The 22,124-nt window shown below is 38.4% G+C and overlaps 1 protein-coding gene across 5 annotated transcripts in view; it reads left to right on the top strand.

The window, feature by feature from the left end:
• Window positions 1-22,124, top strand: part of SLC10A7 (solute carrier family 10 member 7) — a 134,958-nt gene that overhangs the window by 4,191 nt on the left and 108,643 nt on the right. For 4 of the 5 annotated variants that reach the window (XM_015861162.2, XM_015861163.2, XM_015861160.2 and 1 more), the window contains exons 3-4: window positions 3,415-3,551; window positions 8,052-8,127. In XM_015861162.2, coding sequence (XP_015716648.1) covers window positions 3,415-3,551; window positions 8,052-8,127 — 213 coding nt within the window. Of the gene's footprint in view, window positions 1-3,414; window positions 3,552-8,051; window positions 8,128-22,124 lie in introns of those variants that run through there. The other variant, XM_015861164.2, reaches the window with a different exon arrangement.

Here is a 22,124-nt window from a genome sequence, read left to right as displayed (position 1 = left end):
TTGCCTGGATACAGCAGAAGTGAAGCAAATAACTTTAGTCAATTCTGTAGCAGCTATTTAGAGCCTTTAAGTCTTATATGGAAGCGGACAGAGCCATGTTCTCTATTTGCCTGGAACAGTAATTCATCCTAATGTAAACAGACTGCAGAGAAGCACTTTCTTCCACAGATAAGAAGACCAAAACCTCAGTGATTTTTTCTGCTTCCAGGCTTAGGAATCCTTGCATATGGAAGGAAAACAAAACAAAACAAAGAAACCCACATAAACCAAATGTAAAACTTCTTTCTGTATTAGAACTTGCATCCTTGAATTTATGAATCCTTTGTATTTGTGAAGTTGTATTTGTGAATAAGGGTGGGATTGATAGCATAGTCAGTCTTGGTTAAATTCTGAATGCAACTATACCTCACAGACTTTTTTGGGTTAAGATGATGTGAACTGGCAGGTCCCTTGGCAATGTATTACAACCCACTGTGAACTTGCATTGCTTTCTTTCATCTGTGGTTCTAGGACTAACACCTTGATGGCAATGAAGCTGGTGTTTATGTCCAGGTAGTGTATCCCTAATCAGTTGTTTTAGAGCCATGTTAGTTAGGAGTGGTACTCAACCAGTCTAGCACTGTAGTCCATCAAGAAGCTAAGCCTGCTTGAATTTCTGTCATAGAGGTAGAAGATAAAGAGGAAGAACAATGGTTTGCTCTCTGTACCTTTTGTTATAGAGGCCAAGTCATTATATTATTAAAATACTTTGGGGCATGTTTTAATTTTTCATGGCATGCCCTAAAGTTAGTATTAGTCTGTTAGTATGTCTTTGTTTTGGGTAAAGAAGCTATTTTTGTTTCTGTCTTGATTAGTTCTTCACCTTCTACTTTAGCTGTTCTATCTCAGATGTATGTTAATGAGAATGAAATAGCATTTGGTATACATTATGAAATGATGTAAAGCTGTGCAAGTTTTAACTGAGGCCTCCTGATAAATCTAATAAAATTACAACTAACTGATGCTCATGTAAGGTTGCATTTCTGGTTTTATCTCCTGTCAAGGTGCACGCTTAAAAATAAATTGTTACCATGTATTCAAAAAGCAGTTTACAAAATAACTGCCCGTGTTCAGGGAGAGCCTGTTTGTGCATGGCCTCGTTACTGTTTCAAATCTAGAGGTGTTCTCTTTGGTTTATAAATGTAAACTCTGTCCAGGAAAGACAAGAATACCTTACTGTAACACTGTTTCAGTTTTCAGTGACTGGATAGTTTGTGCTTGTGAGTGCCTCCTGTAGGGCCCCAGAAATTAAATCCCATACTCGAGTTATCCACTTCAATAAGGAGTTTGAAAGGCCATTGGAAACAGCATTTACTTTAATTTATTGCCCAGAAGAGTTTGCCCCAGGCATCTTAGTGTGACTGGATGACTGGAGGAAAGCCTGGGGAAGCTCTCTGAAGGGTCTCAAGTAGTGGGAAAGGCAAATTCTACCTGTTGTTCAGGAATGGAGTCATAACTGGCAGCTCCCAGTGCCACTGCTGAGATTTCTGCTTTTTTGAGTGATGGTGAGTGCAGTTATGGAGCTATTTGGAAGGGAAAGCTGGCAACATTTGTACGATACTGAATGAGTGGAGTATTTTCTATGATGCCATGGGTTCTAGCGTTGCAATTCTGTGTGTGTGACATTACTATACTGTGATTGCCAGCAGAGATTCATCCACTAGGAAATCTGGGGCTGGAAGTGTTGTGGCAGGAAAGGAGGAGAAAGAAGCAGCTTTGCTGAAGTAAGACACCAGATTTGATTTTTCTCAGTTGTATTATTTACATTTAAAGATGCACTTTAATATAGGCATTTCTGGGTATCTTTTCATCTCACATAAGGGGAAAACTAGACGTTTTATTTTTCTTTTCTTGTTGAGAAAAGATGAAATAAAGCTACAGTGAAGCTATCCCTAATACACTAAGTACAGTGACGGCTTGCATGAAGAAGGCCTAGTTTCTTCATGCAGAGCAATACCAGCCTGCTTGAGAGCTTTATTAATTATAGAAGAGTAGTAGTTGTTTCATTCACTTAACCAAGAACCAAATGTAGTCATTCTTTTGTGATAAAACTGCATCAAGATGTGCATTTCAAGTCTGTACTGTATTTAACTTTGAGGCATGAACAGATGTGGAGTTTTTAATGGAAGATTTTTATTTCTCCCAAATCCAAATTTAGAAGGTAGTTTTATTTAAAATTAAAAACAAAAAAAAACCTGAAATGGTGAGAAGGATGTGGTGTCAAGTGCTGGTACTTCCAGATGGGTAATTACATCAGTATGCATTTTTGGATCAAAAAACTTGCTTGTCTGTTATAAAAATTCAGCTGTCCTGTAGCTGAGAGGTGGCACATGAAGATCAGATGCTTTATTGCTGTGCAGTGTTCTATATTGTTCTTTTTTAATGCATCTTGAGTATCAGACCACAAGGTAGATGGAGAATCCTAGAAAATAAGGTTTTGAATGAAAATGCCATCGGTTCTTTTTCATTGCATTGCTTAATGAAAGATGCAAGTTAGAGAGATGGAAGAAAAGGCATTTTTCTTCTTGAACTATGAGAGCTGAAATGTATGAGATTTTTCCCTAGTACTGGAAAACTGTAGAGAAGGCTCCTGGAGCGTCCCAAAAGACAGAAACAGAGACATAACTAACGGAAGAGCATGTTGTGTAAGGGTCCTTGATCTTCCCTCTGGAGTGCTCTTTGTGCTTTTGAAGAAAGATGCTGCATAACAGCAAGAGTTTATTTATTTTCTCAGTCTTCTAATGCATTTTGCACCTTTTCATTTTGTCTTAGTTGTTAACATTCATGGTCTTGGAATTCTCTTTGCTTTTCTTCATCAGGCTAATATTGTGTATGAATTTCCTATGTATGGCACGCTAGATCATCAAAATCTGCCATGGAATAATTGTTTGCCACTTATGTTTGTTTGTTTTTCCTTTTAAAGCCCTGCTCCATGTACAAATGATGACTCTTTGTGATGTCAAGATCCCTTTCTCTGTGTCTCTCTTTAGGCTAGGGAAGCTTGAAATCACTCAGAACTACAAGTTACCCTTCCTCTCGATATCTGCACTCAATAAAGTAAACAGGCTGTCAGTGTAGTTAACACAGGTTTTGAAGCCCAGTGCTAAGACTGCCTGCTGTAAAAGCTGCAGTTATGAGCTGTGCTGTTATTGAAGTGCTGGACAATTCTTTTGGAAAAGCGCCCAGCAGCAGACAGAGCTTTTATGTTGTCTGGATGCACTTTGTTATTAAAGAGGCGATCAGATGATCCCTAAAGGTGCCTTTTTGACATGCGCTGTCTTTGTATTCTAAAGATCACGCTAGTTTTAAAAGCATGAATGTGGTTTTATTTCAGCTGTTATGACTGCAACTTGCTCTCTTCTTTTTCTTTTGCAGGAGCTGACAAGTGCTTTGATGCACGTGAAACTCCACCTTTTTGTCCAGATTTTTACACTTGTGTTCTTCCCAACAGCAATATGGCTCTTTCTTCAGCTATTATCAATCACACCTATAAATGAATGGCTTTTAAAAGGGTATGTTTAAGTATAATAGAGTGAAATATATTCGTAGCTCTCTTCTTAAAAGGCTGCTTATCCTACAGTGTGTGTTTGAAGAAATATTGTGAGCAGATTATGTTGTTCATTTCTGTGCTTCAGCACTTTGCTGTTGAAAACAGAGTACGCAGGTGGTCTGCCAGGAACATGGATGCATTTTTAGGAAACCACAGTTAGTTTTGTATATAGGGACCTTGCAACAAGTTAGGTTTTCACAAAACACATTTGAAGTGCTGTACTGGGTCCCTGGAAAGACTGGGAGAGAAAGGAAAAAAAGGCTGAAGTAAAACAGGTGTTCTGTTTTGCTTCTAAATAATCTGTCTGTACTGAGCAGCTCTTGTATGTGTACAGACTTTGGGCTCATTACATGCCTACAGCTTAATAATGGGGGAAAAAAAAAGATGGAATGAAGTATCTGTAGGAGAGATACATTGCCATGAAAACAATGTTTGCTGAGAAGGCAAAATCTGAGTCAAAATCTTTTTAAAGTTAGTACCATTCTGCTTAAGAGAATTAGTACGTTAGGGTAATAACAAGGTAGCAAAATAACGTTCATTTGCATTTGGTCATTAATACTGAAGGCTGCTCTTTAAAGTAAAATCATTGGTTTTTGCTCAGCTAGAATAGATGCAGGATTTTTCATAGTGGCAGCTTCAATTTCTGAAGTGAGAGTTACAAGAACTTCTCATGCTCTTTCTTCTTTGCACTACTTTTTATCCTGTATTTTCTGGTGCCTCTTACTTCACTTTTGTTTTCTATACTTTAGGGATTTGTTCTTTTATGTGCACAAGTATATCTGTGTGTGGATACATATGCACCTGTGAAATTCTATGTAAAATTCTATTCCTCCTATTGCTGCACAGCTTCATTTTTTATTCTCTAGAAATGTTAATACCCAAATGAAAACAGGGATTTTAGCTGTGACATCCTCATTGTATATGTTTAACACATTCTGCAGTGGGATGTGGTTGATTATCCTCACTGAGGCCTGAAAAAATAGACTTATGCTCCCAAGGGTGTTCAGCTCCCTTTTGGCAGGGTGGCTCCCTCAGGGCCTGTAGTTTTCCAATATTCTCTATACTAGGTTATGCCTGCAGGATGCAGTCAAGCCCACAGGTAGTTTGTTCCCTGCCTTACTTCAGAATGAACGGTAGATTCTTCCATCCTTTATAGCAGTCTGTTTGCTGTGCTAGCTGAGAGGCCGCTGCAGATGTTAACAGCTTTTCATCTCTGTTTCTACAGTTCAGTTTTGTTTTTCTCCACACGTGGGGTGATATTAGAAGGTTAGTTCTGCAATTGCCGTAAAATATATTAAAAAGAAGAGGAACTGACATTGCTCCACACATCTTTGATGTTCACTTTTTTAACTGCCTTGATTTTGCATTGACAGGATCTCTTTGAGAAGGAGTGTGATGCAGCTTATTAGTGGTTGTGCAGGTTCACCTCTTGTTGTTCTTAGTGCATAGAGTTTACTGCACAGGTGATAAGGCATGAGATGCATAAATCTATTACAGAGTATTAGCTTTGGTAGCTACACATCTAAAATATGTTAACTTGGAGTTTACCGCTTAGTTGTCTGCAGTGTATCAGTGCAACACTTATTATTTATAACCCTTCAACAGGGCTTAGACCCCTGATGTTTGTACTTCTGATGCTGCCAGAGCAAGTGGCCATTAGAGGAATTTATGTGTTGCTGTTATTGCATATAGCTGATATAAAACAAGAAAGCAATCAGGCTATTTGCATGCATGTTTGATATGTGTGATTAAAAACATTTCCAATTACTGGACCAAGATTTTATTATTTTTTATAAAAGATATTTAGAACCATAGCTTGTTGTTGTTTTTTATTTTTTATTATTTTTTTATACTAAATGCATTATTTCCGATTTGAGAGCATTTACAGGTATTGGTGTTATTTAACCTTTCTCCTCTTATAGTGTGGAAAATTCCCCTCAGCTGACTTGAGTACACTTGCACACTTTTCATACCTCTCTAAGTAACTGTGAACTTAATCTGTCCTTATTAGTGCAGGTGAAAAGTTCAAGGAGCTGACTGCCAAATGACCGCATAGGAGATAATGGTATAGCAGCCAATATAAGGGATGAATACAAGAATCACCATTTGTTTGTTTGTAGTTAGAGGGACACATTAAGCTTTCCAGACCATTTCTTTTTCCTGTTTTTCTCTTCTTTTCAATACAAAGTTACCCTGCTAAGCACTGACAACTCCCTGCGTCTAAAGGCTTCACTGAAAGCTGAACAACCCATGCATTTCCAAGGTGGTGCTTGGTGCTTCATAGAACTGGATATATGTAATGCTTACACCATTGCCTTTCTTTTCCACAGTGTCTAGCTGACAAACTGAATGCTTTCATTGTCATTTACTTACTTCTTTTACTTAAGTGGTTTGTATATTTGTGGCATGTCAGTTGCACCATAATATTCTCCCTGGATTTATTGCTTCTGTTTGCTATAGCTGTTTGAAACTTAGTTTTGTAGAAATGAGCTAACACACATGTACAAAGTAGTAATATAGGAAACAAAACTATTTGTTTATTTCTTTTTTTCATAGTAGCTGACGTAAAACAAAGTGATGTGAACCTAGAAATAACAGCATGGTTCTTCTCACCTTTCTTAGCAGTCAGTATTTTCATTGGTGAACTGTCTTCATAAAGAAAAGCAGCATTTGCATCCTTTCATTCATTGCCTACAAGTCAGGATGCTATCAACTTACCTACATCGGGACACACAGTTGTAATCATCTTTGAGATAGATGTGTAGCTATCCTTGTTAATGCTAGATACAGTGCTGCAGATGGGGGAGTCACAGAGAAGTTAAAGTTCTTTTTGGTAGATGGTTATGTGACTCTTCTTAGTGGTGTTCACAGAATCACAGAATGTCAGGGTTGCTAAGAGACAGCATGGAAATTCTGGTGGCTTGTACAGGGCACTAACTGCAATGCAAACTGATCATCTAGGCAGTGTTTTAAGGTTGCATAGAATTTCACCTGCTGTAATGCTGTAACACAATGAAAAGCACAGCAGTGAAAGCAGAGTAACTAAGTCCTAAGCTGCAACAGGTGAGGATATGCTCAAATGCATATCTGCATAGCTGCAGTGGATGCAGAAGCAAAGGAAGGAACCTTGGAAGGCCTCAGATACACAGACATCTCCAGAGGGATACCCTTAATTGCCAACCCTAATAGGGGTCTGGGAAGGGGTGGATCCCATCCCCACATTTCTTGTCACTCAGGTACATTGTATGCACCTGAGCTCCCCTGGGTTGGCCCTGTCTTCCCACCAGGTGCTCCATTACTGGTTTAGGCCATGACTTGCATTTCTGCTATGCTCCATCCCTTCATGACCTGAACCAATGATTGAGTAGGTTACAGGTAAGCCCATTTTATTGTGGTGATACTTGAGTTTAGCAGCTGTGTACAGGCACGCTGTCACATGTAATGTAGTGTGGGCAGGGGACCACTCCTCAGGTGACAACCCTGCTGGTCAATCTTGGACTTCCTTCATTTTCTTGAGTTATTGCTTGTCTTATTTATAGAGGATCTGAGGCTTCCAGATTATCTAGTTGGATTTTAGTCTGGTTGACTTTCTTTTTATTCTTTGATTCAACTGAGATCCAGGGATCCTGTTGATTTAAGTCCTTTTTCTCTTCTAATGATACGGTTCTTAATTTTAGGGGAGGAAGTGCCATTTGAGGATAAGGCAGTTTACCCCATCAGAGATGTAATTTCATTTTCCAGTTGTCTGATATGAGCCTTTGTAAAGCTCATTTGTGTCTTTCATTCCTTCCTTGGAGTAATTGTGCACATTAAAAGTTAGTAGTAGCTGCTACGCTACAGCAGATGTTGCTGTTGCTTTTTCCTCATTTGTCAAAAAATGTTTGATCCAATTTATTAAAAAATTTGGCTATTTTTGGAGGGCATTTAACAGTGGGATCATCGTTCCTTATAGGTTCCTATTTTTCAGTAATTTTCAATGGCGTATGGCCATGGGGAACCCAGTGACCATCTAACACATAATTGTTTTTAAGATAATCCATCCTAAATAAGTATACTGCTGTCACACCCGTCTGGCTCGCTAAGTTTAATGCTGTAACACACTGGAAATCACAGCGATAAAAGCAGAATAGCAAAGTCCTAGGCTGCAGCAATGAAAAGCTGTTCAAATGCAGCAGCCATGGACACAGAAACAAAGACAAGAATCTTCTTATCCTTGGAAAGTCTTGGGCATGCAGGGATCTCCAGCAAAATACCCTTGCCCCCACTGCCAACCCTTACAGGAGGTCTGGGAAGGGGTGGATCCCATCCCCACCCCTTCTTGTCACTTAATACATTGCATGCACCTGAGCTCCCCTGGGTTGGCCCTGCCTTCCCACCAGGTTCTCCATTATTGGTTTATACCGTGACTTAGTATTTCTGCTACTCCTGTAAGGAATGTAATGTTTCTTTTTGTTGTTTTTAGGTTGCAGACAGTAGGCTGTATGCCACCTCCTGTGTCATCTGCAGTAATTTTAACCAAAGCTGTTGGTGGAAATGAGGTGAGTGTTTTATGTCTTCATTTCTTTAATGCTTTTTTCTTTTTTTTTTTCTTTAAACAGTCAAAAGCTCAAATAAGTATTTATTTATTTATGATGAAATTGTGTGGCAAAACACTTACTGTAAAACCTCTTAAATTGAAGTTTGGGTATCGTGTTTGTGTCAGACAAGGAAAACAACGTTTTGTGATTTGATGGTGTTGGTCAAGCTGACAGAAGCTCTGTTTTCTGAGTTTCTGTTAGCAATTGGATTAACGTGTTTCTGCTTGTAATTCCTAACCATATGACAATTCAGAGTTGTACTGGTTATTTCATAGACCATTAATTTAGTGGGGGAAGAACTACCCTTGTGATTGTCTGAATGTTGTTTATTATTAAGGGACCCTTTTGCAAGAGTTTTTCAAGCTGCAGATGTAGTGAGTTGACAGTGACACAAAAGTTAATTTAGTTCTTATAATGTTGTTTGAGACTGTGTGAAATTAAAATTCTGGGAACTCTGAGTTCTTGGCCAGTGATGTAGGGCAAAGTTCTCAGCAGAGAGGAAATGCTAATGTTGCGGATGTCTGTGCAAAACCTGGTCACGTTACATTTCTTCTTTGAAGTGATATGTGCTGATGCCATTCATGCTGTTTCTTTCTCTACAAAATGCAATTTTTGGGAGCACCAGGAGGTTAGTGTTTAGGAAATGAATGCGGGTGTGATAATTAATGACTTTCTTTTTTTTGGATCTGCTTCCTTGTAACTGTACAAGCTGGATGAAAGGTATTGGGTGAGGAAGGGAGAGAAGAGCACTTGGGAGGCTGTTTTTAAAGCTAAGGTTTTTGAGGGTGCTGTTCTGGATTCTTATAGCTAGATTTTAATTCAGCCATAGAGCTCTTCTGCATGAGGTTGGGTGAATCACTTTTTTAAAATGTGGCCATTAGTTGTGTACTTCTCATTTTTTGAGTTCAGGCACTTGGGACCGATTAATGTCAGCTTTGAAAACACATGATAGCACTGAAATAGATTGAAGTTGTGTTTTGTACTGACAAAGTGCTGTTTAATTGCTCTATCCTCTGAAGAGAGACCCAAAGCATCTCAAGTCAAGCATCTCTAATTATGGGCAAGCCTGATGCACATCACTGTCTACTTGTACCTGAAAACAAGGACAGTAGAATAGTCTGATGAAGATGCTGTAAGTGGAATAGTTAGCATGAGGAAATCATTCTTGATTGTAATAACAAGGAAATAATAGTGAGCAAAAGAGAAATAAATGGTTTTGTGTTTTTTTTTGTTTTGTTATGATTTTAGATCTAGGCACCGTAAATCAAGATGCCATGTAGTGATCAGTGTGGATGTAACAAATAATTGAATGAGCAGTCAGTCAGTGTTAGCAGGGTCTGTTCTATCCTTAGAACAAAGAAAAAAATATCTGGGGAAAAAATAAGGTGTGATGTTTATTATTAGAGTTTACTTATGTGATAGTATTCTTTTAATGTGGGGTATATGTGTCTATTTTACACCAGCAGCAAACTATATGTTCTATCATGTGATGCTCAGGTAGCAATTGTGTATGTTACTGATAGAGTAAGCTCAAACCTCTAGTTCCTCTGTAACAAACTGGTGTTGGTGGAACATAATAATACATACTTTGTTAGTTTTTACAGATAGTCGTTGACAAGAGAGAGTGAGTCAAGAACTGGGCCTCAGGAACTGTGAGTTCTCAGTCAGCCTCTAGAAATGTTGGACATTAATTGGACTCTGATTCTGGTGGGTGTCATCCAACTTGGGATATTTGATATAGAAGAAAAACTACTTTTAAACATGCTCGTTGTAGATTAAATCTGTGGTATTGCCAAACTTGAGGGATTTTCCATTGCTAGCAGATTTTGGAAATAGGATGCTTTTCTGCTTCATTCTTCGTGCTAGGGAAGGAGAGCCTCTTTTTGCTCCCTGCTACTTCTCACCTAAGCTGTTGCTGCTATCTTTCTGACATGAGCAGAACAATGCATTTTTTCCCATTTTAGTTGAAATTAATTCTCATAGATAAAGAAGAATTTAAACATGGGAGTCAAGTGTGGAAATAGGAATCATTATGAACAAACGTTCTGACAGCACAATGTCTTCTAAACTGCTTTTGCTTCATCAGGTGTTGCCCTTACCTACAGAAATCTGTTTGTCTAAGGGTGTATAATGTAATGTGAAGATAAATGATCTTGCTCAGTAGCAATGTAATGGAGAAGCACCACATGAGCTAGTTAGTTTGGGAAGTGTCCTGCTGCTGCAGAGTACCAGCACACTGAGTAAGTGCTCGATAGACTTCTTGGGATTTCTTGGAATACAGTAGATGGGAACTATGCTGGTTGAATGTTATGACAGTACAGAGGGTTTTAGTTTGTCTTTAAGTCATAGTGACTGTTGAATGTCAGTATGGATGCTGGGAAATTCTCGGAAATATGAAGCATCAGTGGTATGGTGGAAGTAGTGGTACTTGTGTGGGGCTCAGATGTGGTTTGTATCTTCACTTCTGTCACTAATCTGTTGGGTAAAACTGAGTAGGGGAGCATGTCTCTGGGCTTAGCTGTAATGGATACAAGCAACTTCTTTGTGCTGTATTAGAAGATCAGGACTGAAAAGCCTTATGCAAGCTGCATTTATCATTCTGGGAAAGGATGATTGAGTGCCTAGGAAGAGTATGTGCATCGTTAAGTTGTTTCATATCAGTTGAACTTAACTGCATACCAGTAGGAAAACTTGGTTGTGAGATGATAGAAGTCAGACTTTGTTGTTAATCTTACAGGATCTGTTTTTTAATTTGATACACACTGGAGGGCACAAAATAAAATGTTATGGTTTTACTGGCTAAATCAGTAGGATTAGCAGAGCTAATACTAAGAATTCTCATTAGACTGTAGCGTTCTAGGAATGTTTGTACAAGCACAGGTGAACTAAAAAGAGTTGTGTTAAAACTCAGTGATTAATAGCAGCTATACAGGCTACTAGTGTTTGTTTTTCTGATGCTTCAAACACATGATATATCAAAAAAATATTTAAGCTATATGTGCTCTGGTTTCTTGAACACTGGGAGAGTTACTTGGGAGTATAAATGAAAAATTGTCCAAAGAAAAAATAAATCTCTTCCTACACATCGTTTGACTGCTACCTGTGTGATCTACATCTCTTTTGGATTTCTGGCTTCAGCAGCTGTCTGTCCTGGATTCCAAACTCTGCCATGTAAGCTGTTCATATTACTTTGCAAAACACCTGCAAAGTGAGCAGGCTGGAGCTGTTTTGGTGCAGCAGATATTGGTGTTTGAGGCCAAACTCAAACTATAGGAACCAACTCTCTCAAAAGACCTTTGTCAGGAGTAGTTTTCCATTGTTAAAGGGAGATGGTGTAAGCTGGTTTGAGTACTTGCAGTAGCTGTAGCATTAAGGTGAGTAGAAGCACCCTGTTAGTTGTAAAAACTTCCAAGCCTTTGGTGCTTGAGAGTTAACTGTGTACCACAGGTGATATACGCAACCCATTCTGCAAATGTCTGATGTGCAGCATTGGCAGATATTTAATTGTGAGAGTTGAAAAAAGGGATGGTGGGGATGAAAGTCTGTGTCCAAAGAACTACCTCTATAATTCAGACAAGTTGGGAGCTGAGAGGTGCCAGCAAATGTGTGTTCTAAGCCATATGGTAAAAACCCTCTATACAGTCTCTGAAAATCTTGGCTATTGGAAGAGAGGAAGATTACTAATATGGTGGACATATGTGTTAACAGTCTATTCCTAGCTCCTGTGATAAGAGCATTTGATTCATCAGCAAAGCCCACTTCAGGTACTGAATCTAATTCTGTGCATGTGTGAACAATGAAAAAAAGTGTTTGCTTGCACACTGGCAAAGAATAAGGAGGGACTGCTGTATGGAATCACAGAGTCATAGGAGTTGGAAGGGACCTCTAGAAATCATTGAGTCCAAGCCCCTACCAAAGCCTCCTACACCAGGCCATGCAGGTAGGAGTCCAGGCGGGTCTTGAATATCTCTAGACAAGGAGAAATGAAAACCTAAATTTAAAATTTGCAATAATACTGAAGTATTTCTGCCATCAGTTGCAGTTACGAAATCTCTTGATTTGTGGACATTCTTTACTAGTTAGAAAAATCAGAATGAAAGAACACAGAAGGCTTCAATTGTGTTCTTAGCTGTTGTTGAGCCAGGAAGGGTCAGCATGTTAACAGTGTTACAGTACCTGGCAGCATGAAAAGTAGTTTTGCATCCATTTTGGAATAAGTCATGTAGGTTTTCAGTGAAATAAATTATAAAAGTCATTTATTTAAAAGTCTGCTTCTAATGATCCATTTCTGTAGGAGGCATGTCAACACTTCAAGGTGCTGTGAAGAGAAACCTGTTCAGGGCTTGTAGATTCTCAGACAGAAATGCTACCGTGATGCCAGATACAACTACAAAGTATTCAGACAGCTAATGTCATGCTCTATTTAAGAATCAAAGTAACGAAGAAAAGAGGTAGAAATTAAGATCTATAAGTCTATTATCAGTTTAGGAGAAAAAAACAACTTGTGATGACTTTTATGGCAGCTTAATGACGTTTTTCAAAAGGATACTAATAGTAGGCAAGGGCTGTGATGGAATTGTGCAGGTAAAGCATGGCAGACTGTTCATTTTATCAAAGAATACTTGGGCTATTTTGTTATCTCATATGCAAAGCCATGAAGGTTACAGAAAATCTCTTAAGGTGGAGCTTATTTTTTTGCAACCTTTGTATGGATCTTTTATGCCTTCTGTAAAACAAGGTGTTGCATATTCAAGGCAAAATTTGGAAATATAAAAGGATGTAATAAAGAAAGCAAGCTATAAATGTAAAGTGATTTTTAAATTGGGCTTTTGGAGCAAATGTAGTAGAACACAGAACTGTAAATAAATTTTGACAAGCCACAGCCAGCTTTTCTGGAAAAGACCAGGGGAGAATAGCAGCACCTCACTATTCTTGCCTATTTTTTGTTAGCAAAAGTAAAAACATGCAAGGTTTACCTAATATGTTAAAATAAAAGAGCATGTAAATTCATACAAAAAATGAACACTGGAAAATTCCTGTTTTCGTGTGTAGGTTTTAGATTTTATATTTATATAAATATATATATGTATGTACAAAACCAAAAGGTGAACCCTGGCAGTGTTGCTGTAAAGTCACAAGAAAGATTGATTTCTCTAAAAATATCTGAAGTTCTTTGAACTGTGTCTTTATGTACAGTAACCTTTTAAAAGTAAAGAAAGTGAATAAGAAACACAAGCTCTGGTGGTTTGTGAGTCATACACCAGTGCATCAGTGTGCGGTGCTTGCCCTTAGAAGGTAACACACAAAACAGTTTTGTTTCATAATGTTCAAGATTTTCAGATGAACTGTGTGTGCTGGTGTTGCCTTTGAGGACCTAGGTTCTTCTTTTCAGAGTATGGCAAAGCTTTCTAAATTGTCCTTAACTTAAAATTGTCTAATATAATTTTTGGTTTAAGAATCGTCTCATTTCACTCTATTTTTAAAAATAGACATCGTAAAAGAGGAAAAAACATTATTTCTTAAAAATTGTTTTGTGAGTAAGAAATTGTCTACCCACATAGCCTAAGTACTTCTAGATGAAAATGTTACTAATTCTGTTGTTAGATAACAAATGGAAGTATCTGGGAAACGTACATAGATGTCAGAGGACAAATTTAGGGAAAGTACCTATATATCATATGTACCAGTATACAGAAATAACCGTGTAGGCTTAACCATTGTATGCACGTTGGAGGTGCTATGCTATTAAATTCACCCACTATATTTTAGTATTAGTCTCATTTTTTTATCTTAAGAATTTTTATCATTACTGTGGTCTAAACGCGTGGTTTTTATTGAACTGTCTATTGACACTTTTTTTTTTTTTCTTCCCTCAATGGTGAGGCATTTAGTATCCACCAATGCATGGGAATAGCCCAGATTATTACTTACAGTGCAGCTTCCATCATTATAATATGCCTCAGTAATGCAGCTCCACTAGAAATCTCAAGAGTTCCTCATCTTTTCAAGTCTTCAGTAACCTAAAGCAATTGTGAGCTCTTTTTATTTTTTCCCTCTGCTCTTGTTTATCACCAGTAGTTCTGAAACAGATCCGCTGTTCAAAGCAGAAGGATTTCTCAAGTCATTCATCATTGCTCATAGTTCAGGGGATGCAAGTTCAGGTTAACTGGGGGGTTATTGAAATCCCTACAGTTGAGCACTTCACTCTAAAATTCTTTGGTTCTGTTTGTGCAAAACTTCAGGTTTTCCCAACACAGTTGAAGAGCATCTTACCACAGTAACATGGTGGATTAATTAGATTTGTGATGGACGGTTTAAATTTGTTTCTGATTGCCAGAGTCTTTAAGTAAGGTTCTTTTCACATGGCTCATAAAGTGTCAAGTGGGAAAAGCCTACCCTCCTACTGGAGGCCAGCAGAACAGATTTTTTTTTTTCTCGTTGTCATGAATTCTTAGGACTGTAGTTTTACCTCTGTACTTCTGGGTGTACAGCTGATGGCTCTCTTTCCCCCCTCCCCCCCACCCTTGCTAGTCACTGTGAAGGAACAAAGATGAGGGTAATGCAATAAATAATAAACAATAATTAAAATAATGCTAAATCTCTTCACTGCACAACTTTAAGATGTAGCCTGTATGTGCTTAGGAAACCTTCCCAAATCAGGGTGCTTTTAACAGCTCTGCCATAACACAGACAGTTGCATCAACCTGCTTGCTTGAATTATGCCCAATCACCTGGGCTGTGTTTGGAAACTACCTTGAATCATCCTAGCCTTTAGTTTTTATGATTGTATTTGCCTGGCCACCCTAGATCTGGGTAAGTGTTTTCAGAGCCCTTGCTGTCACTCTGCTTCAGGGTGTGGCTGTAGAAATGAGGTTATTATTTATTTTTAAATCTATCTGTTCTGGGACATTCAGTGAACCTGAAAGCTTTTAATGACATAAAGAAGCTAGGACAGGGAAGGGGTCTTGCTCTCACACTTGATAAAAACTGTGTTCATCTATATTGCTCTGCAGGTTTCTGTTTAAAATCAGAGGGTGCAAAAGCTTCCTTTATTGCACTCCTTGCCAAATACGAAATGCATTGCCTACAGAAAGCAAGCATGTGTACCATTGGAATAAATCAGCAATGCTTGTCTTAAAATATTTGCAGAGTGAGGTCTACTGCCTTGCTGAAAGCAAGCTTCTGTACCCCCAGGTGTTTAATATTTATGGTTGTTTAAAAAAGATTACAAATCTTTTACCAGTGAGGTAAGAATGTTACTTTCCGTTCCACAGAGTTTGAAGCAAAAGACTTTTAGAGAGCAGTGATGACTAGAAATAGTTTAAAGGTGACAGCCATAAGAAAGAAGAAGTGATTTGTTTGCAGCGTGCATCTTACACAGCTGTAATTCCATTGAAGCTCCTGCACAGTGACAGCAGGTGTAGTGCAGGCATCATTTTCTAATGGTTACCTTTAAGAAGCACACTGCAGGTGGCAGGGACCAAAGCCTTGGCACAAGGTGTATTCTGGTTCTGTTGTCCTTCACCTTTTGGCTTACAAAACAAACACTAATTTAATATTAACTTTTGTTTAACAGTAGGTGAATAGTTTCTATCAGTGTATCTGTTAAGGTTGGTGTTAAATCACCAATACAGCAGAAGAAAAACCTGTCAGCATTGCTACTTCTGTAGGTGGCTTATTTTCTGCCATGAGCAATCAAGACATTTCCTCTGACTTTTGTAGATGTGCCCAGCTGCCTGAGGGGGGTCTGGACTCCTGTGTGAAGGAATACTGCTGCATACAGTTGCGCTTAGCTGGTGATAGCTGTCTCTATAATGAATGAAAGAATCTGTAAAACAAACAACAAAACCCACAACACTAATGTGCCGCAACATTAGTTGTCAGAAATGGAATTATGTGTTTCTTTCTAAAAAGAACATAATATGATATAGAAGACTACTAGCATTTGTAATCTGAGAAATACCTCTTATATAAGACCATTTGCAGCTCACTGCAGATAAATTTAATTAAAAAATGTCTATTGAGATAACAAGCTACCCTTCAGGAATATCTCTAGTCAGAGATACCATTAGAAGTTCTTGAAACGTGCAGACACTGAACAGGGGCTTGTAAGGAGATAGCTTTACATTGCTTCCCTGTAAGTCTGTCGCTTGCTTGTTAAAAAAAGACAAAGCTTCTGAGTATTTATCAGAGGAGAAATTATTTTCATCAAGGATGAATTTATTTACAATGTAGCTAGCTGCAATCTATAGGAAAGAAAGCACTTAGGCTTCATTCAGGCTTGCTAATTCAGCTTTTCAATATTTTGCCTTCTTCAGCTCCCTTCTCAGATGTAGAAGTTAATTGCTTACTTGTAATAAATCAATCTCAATGACAGAGCATTAAACAAGATTTTTAGTTAAAATTGCCGTTATCTTAATCTACTTTTTCAAAAAGCTAAATTTGACATTCCTTTATTAACAGTGAAGGTTTTGCTTCTCTTTTAAGATGTATTAAATGTGATTATTTGTCAGAATTTATGAAAATCAGTATCTTATATACTACAAGTAAAACCTTATCCACATAAAAACAAAAATAGGTAATTACTTTATCTCTATGTGTAGAACAGCTAAGGTAATTTTAATTTTCAAAGGAACTTCATCCAGAAGATAGGATACTTTGCAAGGGTTTTTCTAATCTTGGTTGTTTTTTGTTTGTTTGTTTTTCCTAAAAGGACTATTTGGCAAAAAAATTGTGGAGAGCAGTAGAGCAGCAAGTTTCCTCTCATTCAGAAGCATCACTTCAGGCATAAGTGTCTGGAACATATTGGCTTTATTAGGAATCTGAAGAGAGCAAGCTGCTAGTTTTTAGAAAAGCCTCCTGCCTCCTGGGAACCCATTTTCCACATATAAGGCTCCCATAGCCAGGCACTTTCCTGTTCAGAGAGGAGAAGAACAGCTATTGCAGAGGTTTTAACTCTTGCACACATAGGGTGCCCTTAGGGGAAGTTGGTGGCATTTTAGAAATTCTGAGGGATGTACAAGAACTGGATGAGCAAGGAAAGACAGCATTTTATTTATCAACAAAAAACAGCCATACACTGTTAAAAATTAGCAATACTGAAAAAAAACAGCCCCTTGCTTTGCTTCACCCCCAGCATCACCAGGCTAAGGGGTGTAGCCCCTTAGGCTATTTGACTTTGAGGGCAGGTCTTGCCCTGGGCTTCCAACAAGCCACAGCTATGCCCAGGCAGCCCTTCGGCACATGGAGGTGATTGATTTGTTAGTGCAGTTGGGGCGCCTAAGAGCCAGCCCAGAGCCCTGACAGGTATCCCCAAAACCTTGAAGCTTGGCATACCCAAATGAGGTAGGCATGGAGCTTGAAAACTTCCTTTTCAGATATAGTGCCAGTGCATGAAACATTCACAGAGTTTTCCATGTTATCTCTGGGGAGTTCACAATGTCTAATCCAGATGCTGAAGATCAGAATTAGTTTCTTTGCTTTCCATTGTGAATTTATTCCCACCTATTTAAATTAAGGGGAAAGAAAAGAACACTTTCTGTTGCTGTGTTACAAAGACTTGTGGAAAGTTTTCTTGCTTTTCAGCTACATTTGTCTTCATGACAGCATAAAGGCAAATACTTTCCTTGGTTCGCAACAGTATTTCTTTCTTTCTGTACAGATGGAATGTAGTAAATGTGAACACAGTGTTCAATCTCAATTGCATTACTCAAAGCACACATGCATACAGTGATACGGTATCCCTGTCTGAAGGTGCAGATAGTCCTCCTAAAAAGAGAAATTTTGAAGTGAAACAGGACAGAAAAGCATGAGCAGAACTAACTCAGACCACCATCCCCTCACTAGGAATAGGTCCTCATTTGTGGGTTTATTCAGCAGTGTTACAGTGTTTCTAGACTTTGTATGTGTGCATGCATACTTTTCCGTGATAGCCGCAAGCAGTAGCAATTTCCTCAGCAGCACAGTCTGAACTCTGTTTCAACAGCTTGGGAATGATTTGGCAAACATTCCTGCCAACAACAACAATCACTTGTTCACAGAGTTTACAGGGCTCAGTGTGTTTGCTTGCGGAAGTGCTGGAATTTGTGCGTTGTGCTGCTTGTAAAAGCAAAGTATTAGGCAACCATATTAAAAAATGTGCTCCCTTGTATTTGTTTGCTGTCCTGGAGGCTGCTGGATTTACAGGAAAGTTTCATCTGTTGTGGCATTATTCAGACTTGTCTGAAGCTGCTGAGCCATTTCACTTCTAGATAAAATTTAAGATTTCAGTATTACATTTTTTTACATCCTTTCCTGTACCTTAAGAGGCATTTGTTAAAAGGCATGTTTGTTCCTTGATTTGCAACCATAAATGACAAGTAGATAAATCTTTGGCAAGTGACATTTTAATTACTTTCAACATCTGGGAACATAAACTAATCCTACAGAAAGAAGCTTTTATAACTGGAACTAGAGAAAGTCTTCTTAAAAAAAATCAGTGGCTGTCACGTTTCATTCCACTTAACCACACTACTTTGGTTCAAAATTATCATGCTTTTAGGGAAACTTTGGTTCAAAATTATCATGCTTTTAGGGAAACTTTTCATGTTTTCAATACATATGATTTCCTAAAAGTCCTCGTAGAAGGGAAAGCGTACTCCAGATTGATAGGTTACCTGGTATTCAAGAAATGACAGCATTAAAGCTAGATTGGAATTGAATTTTTCTATCTGCAGAAATATTTTGTGATTCTGTTTTTAAATTGCATGGTCACAAAATCGTATCTTGTAACACATTTTTCTGTAATGCTGATGTCATACATGATATCTCAAAAGTACTTGCTATGCTTTCATTATCTGAATGGACCAAAGTATCTGTATCAAGTGAGACTTTCAGTATAGTCTGTGCTCTCTAAGGTGTGTATTTTAATAATTTAGTCAGTGGTCTCTCTCACACCTTTTCTCTTCCACTTGCTGTGTGACTTCTTGTGTAGTTGTGAGACATATCTATTTCTGAGTGTAGTCACAAACTCCTGTGACACGTCAACATTGGCACCCTTGTGCTACTCATACCACCCACGTTGATGGCATTGACCTGACTTGGTTCTCTGCGGTTCATGATCTGAGGAAGTCAGAACAATAGGTACTTCTGTAGGTATGGCATACCCAGGAAAATGTGCAGTGTTGGAAGGGGCTCTCTCTACAAATCCCTTCTGAAATGAGTCACTCTGAGGCATCCCTTCTCCATAAGGGTCTGTTGTCGTGACTACTTCATAGTCCAGGTGCTTTGTGAGTCTTGAGAGCAGAACTCTTGTGCTGTAAACAGGATTCCAACATGTACTCACATATTCTTTTTTTTTTTTGTGTGTGTGCAAAATTTCTTTTTCATTGTCTTTCTGTGTCTAATTCTGCTTAACACTCTCTCATATCTCCCCTGCCTCAAAATTTTCTCATAATATTAGGCACCGTACCCCGCATAAGCGTTTCATTATGTCTTTAACTGACTGTTGATTTTCATGTCCCTCCCCTTTCAAATCACCAGACAGTTCCAGCACATTGTTTGTCTGTTTCCTTATTAAAACATGTCATGTATTAATATCTGCAGTAGTCTATTTCCCAGCTGCCCATACTGCTTGGTCCTAGTAGCAGTCAGTGCTTCTCACTTCCAGGGAGTATTTTGCTTGGGCAAATTGCTTGTTACGGTAGCTTATCTTATAGTATCTTATGAAGTATATGGCTAATTTAGCAATGTTTCTGGGGTGCTGTGTTCATAGTTTCCTTATCAGTTATTGTGGCTTTTTTTTTTTTTTTTTTTTTTTTTTTCTTTCTGCTGTTTTCTGTGTGGGAGGGAGCAAGTGAGTCTTACAATATTCCCTAATAATTTTTCTGCAACTTAATGCAGATCTGCCATACAAGCGTATTTTAAGGAGATCTCCTGTCTGTCAAACTTCAAGCTCCTGAATTGTGTGGTGCAAGGCAATGGAAAATTTCATTTTGTCAGGTTATTTATGCCTGTGGAGCATATTGTAATATGCTGAGACTTTATTTTGAGCCATCTTCCTTCTTAGATGTTTTTTTGCAACTAGAAATGAATTTTGTTTTCCTGCCAATTAGCATGCACCAGCTGCTACCAGCCAAAGAACACCTGTGCTGCTACTGATGGTACCTGGAAAGTTGGGCCTGATTCTTCTCTTTCATCCTAGTGTAAATCAGCTAGACATCTGCTGAAATCAAAGAACAGACTGGATAAGTGAGGGGAAGAGTTGCAAATGAAAATTGGGTCTGTATGATTCGCAGTAGGTGGATTCCAGCAAGTAGTATTTGGTCTGAGCTAGTCTCATTAAGCATAGGTGTGCAGCTGCTGCAAACACTAGGGGGATATCAGTATTTTCCGTATTTCTGCTTACTGTGTCTTCATCCAGTTACTTATTGCAAGTAAGGTCTTTATTTCCAGTAAACATTTCCAGTTGCAATAAAAAGAGCATGACCAGCAGGTCAAGAGAGGTGACCCTCCTCCTCCACTCTGCTCTGGTAAGGCCACACTTTGGTTATTGTGTCCTGTTCTGGGCTCTCCTGTTCAAAAAAGACAGAGATCTCCTAGATGAAGTCCAGTGGAGAGCTGTAATGATGATAAAGGGCTCAGAGCATCTCCCATGTGATGAAAGGCTGAGTAGCCTGGGTCTGTTATTCAATTCCATTTCCAAATCGGAGAAGTGTTAGCATGGGTTTTGCTTGAAGACCTTTTTGTCTCTGGAGATTTTCTTTCATATTTGACTTGCTGTTGTATGGATAAGTTGGCATTCCTGTCGTGCCAAAGTGCTCATTTCTTCCAGATGCTGAGTTTTTTTTGGAGAAAGGCTATGGGGAATTTGATTTACTAGTGATTAATTGTGCTTCCCTAATAGCATTAATTCCCAGTGTTTGGGTGCTCATAACACATAAATAAAAACTTAGAGTATTTACAATCTGAAACAGTTTTTAATTTGCTGTTGTTGTTGTGATGTTGGCATATGGCTTATATGGCTTTGGAAACAAGTCTGTAAAATTTATGTGGATTTGTAGCTGTAGTATATAAGAGGATCCTATAAAAACATACATTTAGACACTGAGGAATATTTTCTGGAAGCTGTAACTACATCCCCAATGTTTTTCTGTTTTTCACATATAGGATTAGTGAGGGGCTTTTTTGCTTTATTGACTGTTTATCTCCTATCTGTTTAGTGAAGTAAATCTTATGTATTCATGTATTGTTTGCTAAAAGCTATCGGTGAAGGTATGTGCGTAGGATGCACCTTTAAGGGTTCTATGGCAAGTGTAGACAGCGGATGGATCAATACTTACAAAGCATAAAATACTAACTTTCTGTGTAGTATCTACTTTTTGTTTCTCTATTGACAGAGTCCCACACTACATTTAAAGCATGTAAGTTTAACTTGTTCTTACCTCAGTACTTATCTGCAGTCTTGATTTTTCAGCAGTAGATAATGTACTACTAAATGCAGTATAAATCTTTAGTGTGGTAGCATGGATTGTTTTATGACATTTTCTGACTTGTGTCTATTGTGTAAAGCTGCATAGCTACCTGCAAGCCACAGCAGTCATAGTAGTCATCAATTACACTGTGACAGGCTGACTTAGCAAAGTTTTTAAGATGCATTTGTTGAGCAAGTATTACTTAGAGGGAACCCAAAGCAGTTTGTTGTTGTGTTGCTGCTCCTTGTTGGAAACCTAGTTGTTTGGACTACCCCATGTTCACTTCAGCAGTGTGGTTGCTTGATGAGAGAAAGCAATAAGGGACTTGCTTCATCTGTATTTCAGGAGAAAAAAAAAAGAAATATCTCAGTAGTATGCTGAACTGTTCAGGTGTTTGGTGGGTTTTTTGTTGTTTGATTTTTAACTGTTCACACAGTGTAACTGGAGCTAGTGAAGCTCAGGTTTTCTCTTTGATCCAACTGTTGGAGTGCATTAAGAAACCTAAAA

The sequence above is a fragment of the Coturnix japonica genome, chromosome 4 (assembly GCF_001577835.2).
Source record: "Coturnix japonica isolate 7356 chromosome 4, Coturnix japonica 2.1, whole genome shotgun sequence".
Taxonomy (NCBI): Eukaryota; Metazoa; Chordata; class Aves; order Galliformes; family Phasianidae; genus Coturnix; species Coturnix japonica.
This window is presented reverse-complemented; position numbering and strand designations above follow the sequence as displayed.